The 18580-nt window shown below is 42.8% G+C and overlaps 1 protein-coding gene across 3 annotated transcripts in view; it reads left to right on the top strand.

Annotated features, from left to right (window-relative positions):
* SNX9 (sorting nexin 9) overlaps positions 1–17280 on the top strand; it is a 113865-nt gene extending 96585 nt beyond the window's left edge. For all 3 annotated transcript variants that reach the window (XM_039467588.2, XM_074397203.1, XM_074397204.1), the window contains 8 exons: positions 2695–2798; positions 4319–4422; positions 8205–8282; positions 8899–8975; positions 10388–10477; positions 11564–11678; positions 13759–13850; positions 15643–17280. In XM_039467588.2, coding sequence (XP_039323522.1) covers positions 2695–2798; positions 4319–4422; positions 8205–8282; positions 8899–8975; positions 10388–10477; positions 11564–11678; positions 13759–13850; positions 15643–15690 — 708 coding nt within the window. In that variant the 3' untranslated portion in view covers positions 15691–17280. The remainder of the gene's footprint in view (positions 1–2694; positions 2799–4318; positions 4423–8204; positions 8283–8898; positions 8976–10387; positions 10478–11563; positions 11679–13758; positions 13851–15642) is intronic.
* Positions 17281–18580: the final 1300 nt, after the last annotated feature.

Below are 18580 nucleotides of genomic sequence, written 5' to 3'. Positions count from 1 at the left end.
TTTGAGTATTGGTTGAAAAGAAAGCATCCAAAACTATAGCCAAAGGAGTCATTACGCTTCCAGAAAAATCTCAAAAGTGCCGCAAGCAACAGTAGTAGCTATTGGATCAGACCTTAAAGGTAAGGGTGGAAAGACTTAACCAGTTAGCTTGAAAGTTCTCCCAGAATATGGAGGCACCAAAGTAGTTCTAGATAAGGGTCATTTCTTATTTAGAGGTGGTGCCATTCTTGGAAAGTATGTAAGCCGAAATAAGTCCCTACTGAAATGGCATCACATGCGGCTGCCCATGCCATCACAGCCGAAAGACCTCCTCATGTAAATGGCTTCCATATCTCTTATACTAAACTATTGATATTTAAAAAAAGATTGGCAAAGTATTGATAATTATCGAAGCTGAACCTGTAGGGGTTTATTATACTTTTCTCTTTCATATATGTTTGAAAGTTTTCATTGTATAAAGTTTTTTTGAAAATGATTTCCATGTGGTTCGCAGATCTAAATGTGAAAAGCAGCACAGTAATGCTTACAGAAGATAACGTAGGAGAACATCTTGTATCCTAGAGAGCAGGGAAGTATTTCTGAAGTATGACTTGAAAAAGACTATGCAGGAAAGACGTGGATAGACTACATTAGAACTTTTTTTTTCAGCAGAGCCATTACAAGCAAAAAACATGCTACTGAGTAGAAGATAATTGCAACATATGTAAGCAATGAAGGGCTAGATTTTAGAATATGTGAAAACCAATAGGCCCAGTAGAAAATTGGAGATTTGATAATGTACTTCATAAAATAAGGTGTCTGATCAACAACAGATATATAGAAAAGTACTTAATCTCATTAGCAATCAAGAAATACAAATTAAAACCCACAGCAAGATACCACTACACGCTCACCAGAATGGCTAAAACTGATCAGACCATGTGTCATCTTGGTGCGGTGAGATGCTGCTGGGACTCATTAACCTCTTGGGGAAATTGGTAAGACCAGTTTGGAAAAGTTTGGCATTTACTAAGGTTGAACCTCTCCTGTGACCCAGCATTTCCACTCCTGGGTATATACTGAATAGAAATGCATGCACACAGACACCAGGAGACATGTACATAACAACTGTATTCATAACTTGATAAGGTTGGCCACTAGTAGCAGAATGGATAAATAAATTGGGGATTCCTCATACAGTAGAATATTATACAGCAGTGAAATGAATGAACTATAGTTCTACACAAGAATGTGACTGTAGTTCCTAACCAAGATTGAGCAAAAGAAGCCAAACACCAAAGAATGTGTTTATAGGGTTCATTGTTAGCTTGAAAAACTAGCAAGACAGGTCAGGGTGCATGCCTAGGTAGTAAAACTCTAAACAAAGTATCTTAGTCTGTTTGTGCGGCTGTAACAAAATACAAAATACTTGAGACTGGCTAATTTATCAAGAACAGAAATTTATTTCTCACATTTACAGAGGCTGGAAGTCAAAGATCAAGGCACCAGCATTTGGTGGTTGGTGAGGGCTGCATCCTCCAAAGGGGAGAAATGCTGAGCTCCTACATGGTGGAAAGTGGAAGAGCAAAAAGGGACAAATTTCTTCCAGCGAGCCCTTTTATGAGGACATGAATCTCATTCCCAAGGGGAGCAGCCCTCGTGACCGTATCACTTCTTAAAGGCCACACCTCTTCATATGATCACATTGGCTATTAAGTGTCAAAACATGAATTTTGGAGGGAACACATTCAAACCATAGCAGAAAAGCAAGGAGATGAAAACCATAAGAGAAGGATTATTAGTGACCTTTGTGTGGGGGCTGGGGAGGAGGTAGCAATACTTACGGAAAGGACAATGAGGAGGGGGACTTTTGGAAGGGAGCTCTTTGCTTCATCTTGGCCTAGGTGGTTGTTAGGCAAGTCTTCATTTTGTGACAGTTCATTGCACTGGATATTTTTGCTTTGGGTACCCTGTGTGTGTGTATACCTTAATATGTTTTTTAAAAAATAAGTCATAATACTGGTTTCTAGCTTATATTTTAGAAAAGCATTTACCTTTTTAGAAAACAATTAACCTAAACATTTGAGGTACTTGGTCAGAATACATCGGGTGGGCCGAGTGCAGTGGCTTATGCCTGGAATCCCAGCACTTTGGGAGGCCAGGGCGAGCAGATTGCTTGAACCCAGGAGTTCCCGACCAGCCTGGCTAACACAGCAAAACCCTATCTCTACAAAAAATACAAAAATTAGCCAGACGTGGGGGCGCATGCCTAAAGGCCCAGCTACTTGGGGGGCTGAGGTGGGAGGATCACTTGAACCTGGGAGTTCAAGGGTACAGTAAGCTGAGATCATTCCACTGCACTCCAGCCTAGAGGGCAAAGTGAGACCCTTTCTCAGGAAAAGAAAAAAAGTATAGGGTGTTTCTATTTGCCTTGTTTATGTACGTAGCCACTGGAAAGGGAACATGGCTGAATCGGTTCATTCTCAAAAGACTTGGTCCCATAAGGGCCGTTCTGTGGCATGACACTGTTCATGCCCTGAGACGACATTTGGGGTATAAAGGTACTTAGCCCATGGTGCAGAGAGAGATAGAGTGGGAGCTGCTTCCTGAAAATTGGAAAGACAAAGGTGATCAGTGAACTGGTCCTGTCTGGGAATTTTGGAGACCAGTTTGACTGTGCTCTCCACTTGAACCTTACCACATTCTCATTTACAGGAATGGAAAACTGGAAAGAGGAAGGCCGAGAAAGATGAGCTGGCGGGAGTCATGATATTTTCCACCATGGAACCAGAGGCACCTGACTTGGACTTAGTAGAAATGTGAGAGGCGCTGCCAGGTTTTCCTTTTTCTCAATCCGCAACCTCCTCCTTTGGCTTTCAGGCCTCAGCCAGGATAGCCGCAGCTGAAACGCAAATTGTCAGACTAGAGTTTTATGAAATGAGTGGGATTTGTAGTCCAATGACATGGAAAATATCATTTGTACATAGAAGTACTGTCTTTCTAACCATAGCATCAGATTAAACTTCTTTCTTTTACCTTAAAGCCAGTGACTTTGTAGTTGACGGTATTGAGTAGCTGTTTCCAATAGTGTGATGACACCAAGTGGCATGGAGCCGCCTACAACCCACACGGTATTCAGACAGCAGATCTCTGAACATGGCGTTGAGGAGGCGGTCTCTAACCTGCTTTTTCTTTATGTTTTTTTTTTTTTAATCCATTGATTTTAATTATTTAGTTTTTAAATACAGGCTCAGTTGAAACTTTGGAGTAGTTCCTTTTCTATTAAGGATTTATAAGAAATTTGTGTTTTTTAATTTTTAAGCTTTTTATCATAAAATTATTGCATACGTGTTACCAAAAGTATAGACAAGAAACATACACACGCACATAAACATAACCCTTCAACCACCCAGAGAGAAAATCAGTGTTAATATGTTAGTTTATAGTCTCCCAAACCACCTCTGTACACAATTACAGGAAAGATTGTTTAAACAAAAATGATCTCACACTATCTGTTTTGTTTTATAATCTGCTTTTTTCATCTTACAGTATATTGTGATCTTTTCAGGTTGGTAAATATACTTTGACGTCCTTATAAAGAACTGGTACCAGGCTGGGTGCGGTGGCTCACACCTGTAATCCCAGCACTTCGGGAGGCCGAGGCGGGTGGATCACGAGGTCAAGAGATCGAGAGCATTCTGGTCAACATGGTGAAACCCCGTCTCTACTAAAAATACAAAAATTAGCTGGGCATGGTGGCACACGCCTGTAGTCCCAGCTACTCGGGAGGCTGAGGCAGGAGAATTGCTTGAACCCAGGAGGCAGAGGTTGTGGTGAGCCGAGATCGCGCCATTGCACTCCAGCCTGGGTAACAAGAGCGAAACTCCGTCTCAAAAAAAAGAACTGGTACCTTTAGGGTGACTTAGCTGATTATGCGTCTAGGTTTTTGTCTATTTAATGGAGTACTTGGAATGAATGACCAGCTGGCATCAGCAACCCCCGTTATTTTTTTATAGATTCGATGGCTCCCTCCAGTGATTGGAATTTTACTAAATGAGATACTCAAGAAGTTATTATTTTATTTACTTTAGAATAATTATAATTAAAATTCACAAAGAATTGAAGAGGAAGAAAGGAAGCAAAGTTAAAATAATAACTGCTTTTTAAGTAGTTCTTCAAACGTCTGCATCAAGCCTGTATTTAAAGCTAACTTAGTGCCAGGGGAGTTGCTACCATGCAGGAAAACAAGTGTCTATGCTTATGTTTGGCCTGTGTGTCTCTGATCGACAGCAGTGCTATTTCTCTTGCTTATGTGACTGATGGCTGCCTGTGCCCACAGAGAGCAGAAGTGCGAGGCTGTCGGGAAGTTCACCAAGGCCATGGATGATGGCGTGAAGGAGCTGCTGACCGTGGGGCAGGAGCACTGGAAACGGTGCACAGGGCGTAAGTCCACTCCTCACGGCCGACTGGGCTTGTAGGTGGTGATGCAGGCTCAGTTTTACGTCCCTGATCATGGAGGGGAACCTGATACCTTGAACAGAAATGTATTTGGTGGATGGCATTAATGTCCCTCCTATGACTGCTTAACCTCACTTCACCCAAGCTAAATCACAAAAAATTGACTAACAAAGCCAGGTTAAGAAATCTCTTAAGGAACACCATATTCACTTAATTAGGTCCAGTAATTTCAGGCTTTATAATCTTTGGAAAATTAATCATTTTTGCCTGTTTAGAGAGCGCTTGTCATTATTCTTAGTCTCATTTTATTTTTAATTTTCATTTGGTAAGATGTTGTATATTTGACTAAAGCCATAATTTTTAGAAAAAAAAAAAGTCATAGAAAATATGTCAGAGCAGAAGCACTGCCGAGGAGAGTGTCACTATGAGTCCCGGCTTTCTGCCTACCCTGCGGTGTCCCTGGGAGCTTCCTGCCTCCTTCTTTTTCCTTTGTGTGTAGGCTGTGGTTCTGCTGAACGTTTTTCCTGTATTCCCCAGAACTATGCAGCTTTGTCGCCACACATGTGGCCCAGGATCAAAAAGCAGTCACGTATCCAGCTGTGGGGCTAGCGCTGCGGGCTGCTGCCCTGTTACCCCCTCAGGCTCAGAGGCTGCAGAATGACTTGGCAGGCCCTGAGATGCTGGGATCGCACTGCTGTTGAACGCACAGAAGTCTGACCACCGTAGAGCACTACGACTTTTCTCTCCTTTCTGTCTGGTCTGCCCTATGTCTCAACCTCTGGAGAAAAGGGACTTCTAATCTATCACTAAGAATTTTCTGGCCTTCACCTCCTAACACTGTACAGAAATGTTGGTTATATTCCATTTAAAAACATTTAAATGGCTTATATTTTAAATTATGAGTAATATATATCAGCCCTTTGATGTTCAGCAGAGGAAAAGGATCTGTTAATTTTTTTTTAAGGTGGGGTTTTTATACTAAAGGAAAACAGTCAGAATTTGAAATCCAATAATAATTTTAAAGAGCAGGAAACTAAATGTGGAATGACTCGTAGATGAATTAATAAGATAGCACAGGAACGACAATGGCAATATTACTGTTGATTCAATCCAGATCTGAAAATCCGAAGCCATACATAAGGAGTCAGCAAACGATAGTCTGAGGGCCAAATCTGGCTTGCCACCTATTTTGTAAATAAAGTTTTATTGGAACACACCCATACCCATTTATTTATATATTGTCTTTGGCTACGTTTGTGTCATAATGGTAGAGTTGAGTAGTTTCAGCAGAAACTTGTGGCTCTATAAAGCCTAAAACGTTTACTGTCTGGTACTTTGCAGAGGAAGTTTTCCAGGCCCTGCCTTACCTCAACCATTGGCCAGTGCTACTCTACCTCTTCCTCTACCAGCAGTAATACGAGTACCAGTGGCACTTTGCCATCCACAAATTATCTTATTCCAACAAAACTTGTAGCATACCAGCTGTTTGTGCTTGAGGTGCAGACATCAGGAATAACAGTTGTTTCTTTCCCATAGCAAGGAAACATGATGCTGTATCCTAAATACATAAAATTAGCCCTGAGAAAATAATGTATACAAATAAACAGCATCTAGAAAACAAAACCTGTGTCAAGACAGGTCACAGAGGATGACTCATGAAGAAAAAGTAAAGTTGACATTGTTCTCTAAAGCAGAGGTCCCCAATCCCCAGGCCATGGTCTGGTACATGGACCATGACAGCACAGCAGGAGGCAAGTGAAGCTTCATCTCTATTATAGGCATTACTGCCTGAGCTCTGCCTCGTATCAGATCAGCGGTGGCATTAGATTCTCAGAAGAGTTCACACCCTATTATGGGCCGCACATGCAAGGCATCTAGGTTATGAGCCCTTGTGAGAATCTAATGCGTGATGATCTGAGGTGGAACAGTTTCATCCCCAAACCATCCCCCCAGCCTGCTGTCTGCCCGTGGAAAAGTGTCTTCCATGAAACCAGCCCCTGTTGCCAGAAAGATTGGGGACTGATCCTCTAAAGTAAGAATGAAGGAATTCTGTTTTAAAGGCAGTGAATTAATCTTGACTGTAAACTCTTACAAGACCATCATAACACATCATTTAAATCCGTATGTTCTTTGAAAGCCATTTTTCCTGAGTGCAAATTTTACAATCCCATTTTTTAAGGATATCACAAAAATTTGGAATTGCGGTATCTTTTAAAGAATTAAACCCCTTATGTCTAATATCTGACCAACTCTATGTCCTATGTAATCCACAAGGCTAAATGTAGAAAGAAAATCCTGGCTTCAGGCTACTCTTTTGTGGGATGGGGAAAGGGATTGAGGCACTTTGTTTAGCATATGATTCAGGCATATCTCCTTCTCTTCCTCAAAATAGTTCTTTAAAATTCCTAGTTTTCTAGAATGAAAACTCTAGCACACACTCTGCATGGTGAACCACATGCCAGATGCCTTCAGCCTCAGGTAGAGAGGCAAAAACAGAGGTACTGCAGGGTGGACAGTTTATTAAATTAACTAATGGAATTTTATTAAGCTTCTGTAATTTGGATTCATGTTTCCTGATAACTGCAGCTTATAGAACTTAACTCAAATGTCTCTGGCCAAAATATTTTTTAAAGAAACATTAAAAGTTTAATTTTTCTCCTTTAAAACTGCAATGAGTCTTTAAATGCAAATAATGGTTTCTTTTGAAAGGCTGTATTTAAGGGGACTCTGTACAAATGCAAAGAAAGTAGCCTAAGGTGCAGAGACTCTTGGGAATTCTCCAAAGTGATGCGAGAATTTTAGCACCTTAAAAAGAAACCTTAGAGATCATTTAGTGAAATCATCTCATTATACAGATGAGACAACTCAGACCCTTCTTCTCTGGTCTTGCAAAGTCTGACTGTTGTATTTTTCTCCACACCTTGTTGGTTTCAGTCTTTGGTGGTTATGGTTTGCAAATGGTCATTTATGCATCCGTAACAGAGTGGGAAAGGCTACGTATTTGAAATCGCAAGTCCACGTCCACCATTTATTAACCATGTGACCTTGGACAAATCAGTTATGTGAGCCTTGTTTTCCTAATCCTCAGCATGAGGATGGTATCTCCGCATCTGGTAGAGGGGCTACATGATGATCAAGAACAGTCTTGCTGGCCGGGCGCGGTGGCTCAAGCCTGTAATCCCAGCACTTTGGGAGGCCGAGGCGGGTGGATCATGAGGTCGAGAGATCGAGACCATCCTGGTCAACATGGTGAAATCCCGTCTCTACTAAAAATACAAAAAATTAGCTGGGCATGGTGGCTCGTGCCTGTAATCCCAGCTACTCAGGAGGCTGAGGCAGGAGAATTGCCTGAACCCAGGAGGCGGAGGTTGCGGTGAGCCGAGATCGCGCCATTGCACTCCAGCCTGGGTAACAAGAGCGAAACTCCGTCTCAAAAAAAAAAAAAGAACAGTCTTGCTGAAAGTACTTCGTAAACTAGAAACCACTTAAAGGTGCTTCCGTTTTAGTTACATCTCATTCGGTGAGTGAGACTGTAGAAGTGATTGTCAATAATAATGGCATCTACCATTAATTGAACGGTCAATTAAAAATAATCCAAAAAACCATTCATTGAAAAACAGTCACTTTTGCAACAATATTTTATGAAGGAATATAGACTATTTTGAATCACTTCAAATGTTTCTGTAACATAATCACTTTTAGGAAACAGTTTAATCCCATTTCAATTTGCTCAGAAGACTAATGGTTTATTGCATTTTCTCTTTCAGCATTACCGAAGGAATATCAGAAGATAGGAAAGGCCTTGCAGAGTTTAGCCACGGTGTTCAGTTCTAGCGGCTATCAAGGTGTGTCTACATTCATTCATTCAGTTGGCCTTTAGAGCCTTTTCCAGACCTGTCGGCTGCTTAGGATCCTGTGGATGACAACTCCCTCCTCAGTGAAGCACCCTGGTTATTGGTGTGTAAATTGGCTAGGCTGCTGCACTTAGTGTTGAGTTACAGCACCCCACAAAAAGAATTGTGAAGAGAAAAAAGGGGGTGAGGGAGAAGAATCCACAGATGTAAGAAACACATCAGTTCTGTGCCTCGTGGACCTTTACAGCCTGATTTAGGCAGCCAGCTTACCCCGAGAGGCCTCACTGTAGCAGAGTGACAGTCTCATCTTAGGTGTCATAATGGTACTGCTTTATGTTTTAGAGTCCTCAACTACTAGGCAGGATTTATGGATGAGATGCTCATGTCCAGTGAGAGGGTGTCGGGTGTGGATAAACAAAGGCTGGTGAGCACTGCCAGTGGGGAAGGCAGATGGCGGGCGATGGGCATTCATTCTATTCCCACTAGTTTTGAAAATGTTTGAAAGTTTCAACAATAGATTTACCAGTAAAATCTATAATAAAATTTGTAATAAGTGAAAAGAAAATATATGTAACTTGTAACCACTGATAAAACTGATCATTTTCAGGTGAAACAGATCTCAACGATGCAATAACAGAAGCAGGAAAGACTTATGAAGAAATTGCCAGTCTTGTGGCAGAACAGGTACTAACATAATCACACAATTCCAATTAAGATTTTATGCTGTCTAGTCCACATATTTAATTTAAAATCTATCTTACGACAAACTTCTCAAATAAATACCCTCGTCTTTCCTGTTTCTGCGTATGTTTGTTAATTGTATTTAATAATGGTTTCTTAGGTTAAGCCAAAGTGGATGGATAAATTTGTCATCAAGAAATCTAAATAGGCCAGGCACAGTGGCTCACACCTGTAATCTGGCAGTTTGGGAGGTAAAGGCAGGTGAATCACTTGAGTCCAGGAGTTTGAGACCAGTCTGGGCAACACAGGGAACCCCTAAAAATTAGCCAGGTGTAGTGGTGTACACCTGTGGTTCCAGCTACTCGGGAGGCTGAGGTAGGAAGATCACTTGGGCCCGGGAAGTCAAGGCTACAGTGAGCCATGATCATACCACTGCACTCCAGCCTGGGTGACAGAGTGTGACTCTATCTCAAAAGAAAAAGAAATATAAATGAATACAATCCAGTATTGATTCCTGCAATCCATTCTTAGCCATCAGTGGACTCTAATGAACAGGAAAGAACGCTGTCTCAGGTCTGTATGGACCGTTGCTTAGCCTCTCTGAGCCATGGTTTCCTCATCTGTTCGTCTGCAGTGGTAGTGCCTACCCTGTATGGTTCTCAAGATTTAAGAGCTCATAAATAAAAAACACTGGCTACAGTCCCCAGGACAGGGCAGGTCCTTGTCATAACCACATAGCTTTAGCTTTTATTGGAATCTTTAGTAGCCCAATTTCAGGGTTGTTTTTTTTTTTCTTTTTTTTAAGTAACAGATAAGTTCCCTTAAGAAGAATCAAAGTTAATTTTCCAATCCCTTAATTAAAAAACGTTTTTTTCAGATGACTTAAAACTATATTTGTGGATGCACAGATGTGTACACACACTAATGTGGTTATGGGCTACTTTGCTGATACTTCTAAAAAAGCATTCATTTTAGAAATGTGAGTAACATAGCTACTAAAATTATAATTCAGAAAAAATAGAAAAATTTTAATATGATTACTAGGTGTTTTAATAATATTTTTATATTCTCTGCTCATATTTAGAAGTTAAACTACAGCAGCTCATTTGCTTGTGTATAAATGTACAGTATTAGATGCACTTTTTTCCTTTGTGGTGGTATATTTTGGGCCATGTCAAAATAATTTTACAAACCAACTTAAAAATTACATGTTTTGTCATTTTCTTTATAACGTATGATTCAAAGTATGGCAGTCTTTGGAGTTATTTCCTTTTAGAAAAAGTAATGTGAATGCTTAACACTCAGTAATTTAGTGTAGCACATGCTGGATTTATAGTCTTTGGATATAATAGTTACCTTTTCCTGGATTTTCTGAATTTCTCTGCCAGTAACAACCAGCTTGTATCTTGTTATAGCCAAAGAAAGATCTCCATTTCCTGATGGAATGTAATCACGAGTATAAAGGTTTTCTTGGCTGCTTCCCCGACATCATTGGCACTCACAAGGTAACCTGATCATAGACATTTAAATACACCACCAGATGAAGCAGGCATGTATGTTCAGTCATCAGTATAGGCTTTACAGCTTTATTATTAAAAAGGAAACAATAGATAATTCAGGTTTTGTAACTGACTTTTAAAATTGGAGTGTCTTCACATATTAATTCTGGTTTTCTCTCCCTTTTAAAAAATCTGTACATCACCTCAGGCATGAGTTGTGAGTATTTTGTGTCAACCATAGTAGTCTAGTATATTGCGATGTACTCGGATTTGTTAGGAAAATCTCTGCCAAGGGCTGGTCTGTGATCTTAACAGTCCTGGCATGTGGCCATTTTAGCATTCTGCTTTATAACTGAAATAATCGTGAAGGGGTTGCGTAGGTAAATTAGGCTTGTACAACTTCAGATAACTTAATATAAAACTCAGAACAGTGAGCTTGTTGTAGAAATGTATGCCGGCAGCATCAGAGTTGTAGGCCTGGAGCCTAATGTATGCATGAGTATAGAGCTTTTCTTTCCAGACAGCCCTAAGTAACGAGCAGCATGATGATGCTGGAGTGGGAAATGTTTGGCAGCGTTTCCCACCACGTCCATCTAAGTCTTTACATTGATTCAGTGCCTCTTACAAAAGTCTAAGTAAAGCCGTGACTTACAATCAGCACACTTAAGCACTAGCTTATAAAATACTCTGTTGTGTAAAAGAAGAGATGGAGACTGCCTGTGTGCACACACTGCCCTGTACCTAGCCAGATGACTTTCAAGACTTGCTAATACCTGATTGCCATGATGTGCTACTCTTCAAATGGCACTGGCTTCCGAATATTACAGAGATGGTGTGCTGTTTGGTCTTCTCTTTTGTTGTAGCTTAAAACTTTTCATTTTAGCTTAGTTAGATTTTTCAAGAATAGCAACCGTTTTGCTTCCAAGGGACTTGAAGGAAGTTAAATTCAGATGCTTTCCTTTCTTCTTATTTTGTGGACATATTTCCTGTTCAGTAGCAAATCAGTTATAGACTATATTAGCATTGTTATATTTTAAACTAATGACTAATCATTTTAGCTCTATTAATACTGCTGCATTTTATATTTCACAGGGAGCAATAGAAAAAGTGAAAGAAGGTGACAAACTAGTTGCAACAAGTAAAATCACCCCACAAGACAAACAGAACATGGTGAAGAGAGTCAGCACCATGTCTTACGCGCTGCAAGGTGAGATCAAAGCGTCCTTATGAGGTGCTGGTGGAGATTTTTTCCCCCAGCAAAGTTTGCCTTGCTGGAGAGAAATCCAAATGTGAACAACAGTTAAACAAGTCCCTTGTTTGCAGGATCCCGGTGTTGATGGAAATCTGTGATTTTTATTCAGTTTTTCAGCTGTCTACCTTATGTAGCTATGGATGACAGCTTGATCAAAGCTGCACATTTTATTATTTCTCAGAGACATGGAAGATTCCTGTCGTAATCCGTGATGTCATCATGCTCTGTTAAATGCCAGAGCTCAGCTTTAGCAGTCTGTCACCTGCATGCCTTGGGATCGTGGAATGTGAAGGGATTCGGGTGTCTCATTTTAGGCAGGTTTTTTGTGTTTTTTAAAAAAAAGACATTGATGTGTATAGATTTGAGTGTTTTTGAGCAGATGAGAGCAGCAAATGGATTTTTCCTGTTGGTGGAGGGGTGGATAGCACTGATGTGGGCAGAGGAGAACGGAGAGGGTGTTCGGGTCGGAACAAAAGCCACAAAATCGTGGTGCTAGATTGTGTCATGGGCGTGAAAGAGTAACACATACTTAGAGGTTATTGGGAAGTAAATTTGGATTGTGAAAGAACTTGAAAACTCTAGACTTGATGTGGGTGTTAAGAAGCCATTAAAAGGTTTTTAAGGGAGACAAAAAAATCAATCCTCAAGGGAGAAGGATTTGATAGGTATGGAGGGCGATTGGAGGGTGCAGACACTGTCCCGGAGCTCAGCCAGAAGACCATCACTTGTGTAGTCTGAGCTTTGAGGACCTACAGATGTGGTCCTGGGGAGAAGAGAATGAAGCACGTTCGCAGGCTTTTCCAAGGAGCAGCTTTCAAGACTGGGGCGTTCGTGGGAGAAAGAGAAGGACGAGGGAGTGTCCAGAGCCAAGGCTGCGGCAGCAAAAACAAGGAAACCTGATTGAAGTTTTGGGTTTTGAAGGGTTTGAAATGGGGAATTTGGTTTTGAACTTGTGTTTGAGGTTATCAAATTGATAAATACAAAGCTTTGTACAACTTCAAATAACTGAATGTAAAAGGTAGAGCAGTTTGCATGTCATGGGGATCTGTGCAGACACTGGCTTTCTAGACCTGGAGTGTTTGGGAGAAGATGGCGTGGGAGGCGTCCGAGGGAGGTGATGAGGCCCTCTGATGACAAAGACACCTCCAGTGTTGGGCAGAGGGAAACAGACAAATAAGGAGTCCATGTATTCAGCAAAGATGAAGAAGGTTGTCCTTCAGCATCCAATCCTCCTGCCCAGTGAGAGGTGGAGTTCTGACAGCGTTGCTGGTGCTCAGGGGCAACAAAGGTCCCCATACTGTCCCACGTGCTGCCCAGCCTTTCACCAGACACATGCTGAAGCAGTTGCTGCACAGGAGGAGGCGGGGCAGGGCCCCCAGGTGCCTTGCTAGGTCCAGCGCAGACACACTGGAGGCTTTGACCTGCGGTCATCTGTAGCAAATGTGACAGTGTTTTCTATTGGATTGATTCTGTTAGAGTAATAGTCCACATTTGGGTGATTTATCTGTATTGCATTTTGTGGTATTTAATATGCATGTCAGTGAAAGTCATTTATTTACTGGAAAGTAATGTTTGTCATTAACTGTTCGACATTTTGTTTTGCTTTGTTTGAGACAGTCTCACTCTGTCGCCCAGGCTGGAGTGCAGTGGTGCCATCTTGGCTCACTGCAACCTCCGTCTCCAGGTTTAAGCGATTCTCCTGCCTCAGCCTCCCAAGTAGCTGAAATTACAAGTGTCTGCCACCACACCCAGCTAATTTTTGTATTTTTAGTAGAGATGGGTTTTGCCATGTTGACCTCAGGTGATCCATTCACCTTGGCCTCCCAAAGTGCTGAGATTACAGATGTGAGCCACTGCGCCCAGCTCAACGTGTTTTTCTAGCCTCTTTATAAAGTGGTTTGCCAAGAACTGGCACTGTGCTGCAGCAGCCAGATGAGGTCAGGTTGATGATTAACTGTAACCAAGCAGAGAAACCAGGTGTCGTCATTTGAAAACTTGGAGGGAAAACTGATGGATGTTTTGGTTTTGGTTGTAGCTGAGATGAATCACTTTCACAGTAACCGGATCTATGATTACAACAGCGTCATCCGCCTGTACCTGGAGCAGCAAGTGCAGTTTTACGAAACGGTGAGTGAGCGTCCGTGTGCCTTTTGCATGTGCTCCAAGAGCAGGTTCCGGTAAACCACTTTGACCACGTAAAGTTAATCTGTTTATCGTCTTTAATCCTAAGTAATAAAGGAGCCTGAATTTTGGACAGGATTTGTTTTTTTAATCTCCTAATTCCATCCGCCCTTTGCTTTTTGGATAACACTGGGTTAAAAAGGTTTTCTCCTGAAGAAGGGGTCTTGGATGCTAGTTGCAAGGCCCCAAGAAGTTCCTTATTGTGCGGCCCCTTCCCCTCTGTCACAGCCTCTCTGTGCCTCTGTGCACCAGGAACGGTGCTGAATGAGATGAGGTCACCCAGCCGTCCCTGGGGCTCCGGCGGCAGCTGGAACAGGAGCCTGGCACCACACAGGAAACCAAAGGCAGCCTGTGCTTTTTGTGAATGAGGTTTTCACAGTGCACCATGGAAATCGCAGAGAGAAAACAAAAAAAGCAAGACCAGGAATGGTTCTATTCACAAAGTAATAATGAAAACTTAAATTTTCTTACCTCTGCCTAGTAATTTTGTTGTTAACCAGAGTATATAGAACAAAGATCCAGTAGCATGTTCACCTAGGCACCTGCAGGTAAGGTCTGTAATGGAAAATCCAGCCTCTGCTGGCTGCTAGCTGCCTACCCAGCTCTCCTCTGGCCATGAGATCTAAGCCACGTTCAAAGGGAGTGGGGAGCCAGCATTCTACTCACAGCCACGCTGGTGGCCTCTGCGAACTGGACGCTGCTGAAAACCCCTGTCTCCAACAGTCAGTTCTTCAAAGGGAGCTGTGCTTGATGTGCCTAATGCGTGTTTGTGAATTGTGTCTTGGACAGTTAGTTTGGGTGACTAACTTATGGGAGGAAGTCACCTAAGCCCTGTCCTCCCTTACAGGACATGGGGCCGGTGCTCTGTCAATGCACACCTTCCCTCCATTGGTGCCGTTCTATGTCTTTCATTGTGTATTAGAATAGAGCAGAGTGTATTTGTGTGAGAAAATAATGCAAGGGCAACTCAGAATTTTGAAAATGTTGGTTTGTTGATTTTCAAGTCCAAGTGTAGTATCGTTATTTATGACATTGTCATTCAGAATCGAAAACCATGTATTTCATCACTGTCTTTGCATAAACCTAAGTGGCTGATAGAACATTGCCAGGTTTTAGATCTAATGCTTTATGGCAAAGTAACCCTTAAGTTATTAAAATGTGCATGTGTTCGTGGGCGGACATGTGTTGAGTGTTTCTTATATACCAAGCCCTCACTCCAGATGCTTAGTGTCCCAGGATGGATGAGACAGCCATGCCCTCCAGGAGCAGGAGGCCCAGCACATAACCTTGTTAGCGTCACAGGCAGGCTTGTGCTGTTTGCACACTTTGCAGTGACAGAGCAGGTGTGGCCAGGGCAACACGACCTTCAGGGGAGTCTGGAAGCTTATACTCCTCCAGGAAAGGAGGGGGCTCTAGGCAAGCGTGATGGCCTGTGCCCCCGGCTCATCCGAGGAAAAGCAGGGGGTCTGGAAGCCCCACTAGGGCAGAGGTGGGAGCACGCATGGACGCCTCCTGGCTGGAATGGACCTCAGGGCCAGCTCAGGCCCCAGCACCACCAGCGCCTTCTGGGATTCAGGTCTCTCCAGCAGCAATGCAGGGCGGGGCTGGTGCCAAAAAGACCAGTTAAAGAATTGGAATGTGTGTAATGTTGAAATTGTTAGAGTTGTGAGTATTAGAACCCTGCGAGGCCATAACTGGAGTGCTATCTCAGTGTGGTTTTGTTTTGCTTTCTTGTCAGATTGCAGAAAAGCTGAGGCAGGCCCTCAGCCGCTTCCCGGTGATGTAGGACCCAGGCGGGCTTGCAGAGAACGTGGAGCGCTTCCTCCTGACTTGGGGCAATGCAATTCAAAACTTTTCCCCTATTATTCAGAAAAAAAAGGCAACAAAACCAAAAAGAAACAGAGTTGCAAAAAAATGCATTTATTTCATTAACCAGCCTAAATGCAGCAGCTATTTAGGGATGGTCTTTTGTTCATTTCCACATCCATTATTTAAACCAGTGGCAATTGTCTCTATTTTTAGAAAATACTTAAAAGTTACCAGAATTTTCCATTGAAAGGGGTTTCTCCCCACTGATATTTTACATAGTCATAATTTATAAGTCTCCCACAATCTTCCAGTTCTTACCCAGCGTCAGATCATTACTAATTACTTTCTTAAAAATATGAAATATGCCAGAATAAAAATCTATATATGTTTGTCTATTTTTATAACTCCTCAGTCCTCTGGGTTCCTCTCATGGAGGGAGTCTGCATGCCTTTCACTGCCACAGCCACAGCCCAAGTGCATACACTTCCTGAGGAAGGGTGCAGGGGCCGGGGCTGCTAGCGCCTTCACAGGTGCATGGCAGGCGGGCCATCCCGTGTCCCTGCAGGGGGACCCCGCAGCCTGGCGGATGAGCAGATACCGCGGCCACCCGTGTCCTCAGCATTATTTCTGACGTCTTGCTCTTCTGTGAGGACCAGCGCTTTCTCTCTTTGCACGGCCTTCCTAATCACCATTAAGGCATGTTCTGTGCCATAAAGAATACATTCAAAGAATTGAGGGACTTTTTTGAGAGTTCTGAGGCTTTGGCCTGACGGGTGAGTGGCTGTGCTGATGCCTGCGCGCCGGAGGGCCGGGGGGAGCGAGCACACTTCTTGGCCCCTTCTTGCTCTTGGGCTGCTCACCAGCTGTGATGAGCAGCACTGCCGTGGGCGTGACACACTGCTTTGGATGGTGGGCTCATGGCCACTTGGTGTCTTCAGCAAAGAGAAAAGGCAGAGTTTAGCACCCCTGCCCTCTCCATTCAATGGAAAAGGTTGCAGCCTGAACAGTGTGCAGAATCCCTGGGGCTCTGACGCTGGAGAGAAAGTACAGGCCAGTGCCCTTCCCAGCTACACCCGAAACCTCAGACGAGACGTTTCCGAGCACCAGCACTTCAGCTCATGGCATAAAGCGAAACAGGAGCTTGGCGCAGCGTCAGCTCTAACTCTGAACACTGGCAGACACCGTCTCGCTCCTGCGGAGGAGCGCTTCCGTCTCTCACAGGTGCCTTACCGCGCGCCCTCCCACTGCTTTCGTCTTGCTGACCTAATAATGACAGGAAGTGGAAAGTCTGGGCCAGAGTAAATAAAATGAAACCAAAAATAAGATGAGGAAATCAAATGAATATGAGAACATCTTGTTCTTCAGTGTCACGGGTTTTTGCTAATGTTTCGTAAGTAATTTTCCCCACTTGATTTTTCTTCTATAAAATCCCTAGAACAATGTTTATGCTACAGCCATTTAATATATGTACAAATTGTAAAGAATATGTATAAATGTTTTACACGAATATAAGAGCATGTAGAAGCCAACGTATAAATAAATTGTTTAAAAAATACTGTACAGTAAATTCTCAAAGCACTTTTTCAAAACACTTTCTGGTCTTTGTGTGTGATTTTTGTTGTTATTAAGTACTACTTACTCCAGCTGCTGAAAATGGTCCAGGTAATGAATTCTTCTCCATATGCTGTTTCTGCTGACATGAAGTCATCATTTCAGTTCCTTAAGTCAGTGTTGAAGTCCCACGAGCATCATACACACCAGGGAGTGCAAGAGCAGACACTCAGGCCTTGTGTCCGCCCCCCGGGTATTCGGATTTGACTGGTATGAGGCAGGGGCCAGGAAAGTGAAAAGGGGCTGGGGAAAAGGAGATGGCATGGGCTCTTCAGAGCGGTGGTAGCCAACTGCGAGCCAGGAAAAGCAGAGAAAATGTGAAAGAAAACAAGAGAATCCACGGGTTTGATACCTGAAGATCCTCCTTCAAGTATCAAAGTGTTTATGACATAGCGTATATATCCTTCTCAGGGGGTCACATGCACCATGTGGTCCTTAGACATGTTACTGTTTTGATTTTTAATTATTTGTATCAACCTGTAGATACTACAGAAGAGCTATAGTTGTACAATCATTAACTTTTACAAATACAGTGGAAAAAAACCTAAGTATTTGGAGAGGAGAGATGAAGGTATGGTGGGAGAAAAGGTCCGTCTCCTCAAGCAAGTGACACCAGTCGCCTCCCACCAGGAACAGCATTCCAGGATGTCAACCCACTGCGTGGTTGTAGGTGTTGGGGTCACCAAGAAAGAGGACTCACAGAGGCACGGGGTGGAACAACGTGGCTTTGTTCATTTTCTTATTGGTGACTTTATTCACTTTCTTCTTTCTTTCTTTCTTTTGGTAGCTTTATTCATTTTCCTATTCTGTCATTTCAAAAATGTTTTCTTGCAAAGGACCTACTGGATGTGGGATTTGACGTTGCCATGCTTACAAGCAAGTAAGTTAGTCAGTCTGTTGCTGTTCCGTGGATGCTGGCAGGGGACATGAGACTCCTGGGTGTACTCACATAGAGAATAGACAGCATGATCTACTTCTGTCGTGGGCTTCAGCCCCGGGTGCCCCCCAACACCCGGTGGGCAGGGTTGACAGGCTGTGCACAACAGCCTCTCCCAGCGCCACTGGTCCACATCTTCACTGAGGGGAATCCATAGATCCCTACCTAACAACTGGGAATCCAGAAGCTCACAGTCTACTTTAGTATGCATTTATTTTTGAGACAGCCTCGTTCTGTGGCCCAGGCTGGAGTGCAGTGGCCTTACCTCAGTTCACTACAACCTCTGTCTCCCGATTTAAGCAATTCTCCTGCCTCAACC

The sequence above is a fragment of the Saimiri boliviensis genome, chromosome 4 (genome assembly GCF_048565385.1).
Source record: "Saimiri boliviensis isolate mSaiBol1 chromosome 4, mSaiBol1.pri, whole genome shotgun sequence".
In the NCBI taxonomy this organism is placed as follows: Eukaryota; Metazoa; Chordata; class Mammalia; order Primates; family Cebidae; genus Saimiri; species Saimiri boliviensis.
Note: the sequence above shows the minus strand (reverse complement) of the source record. Positions and strands in the feature narration are given on the sequence as shown.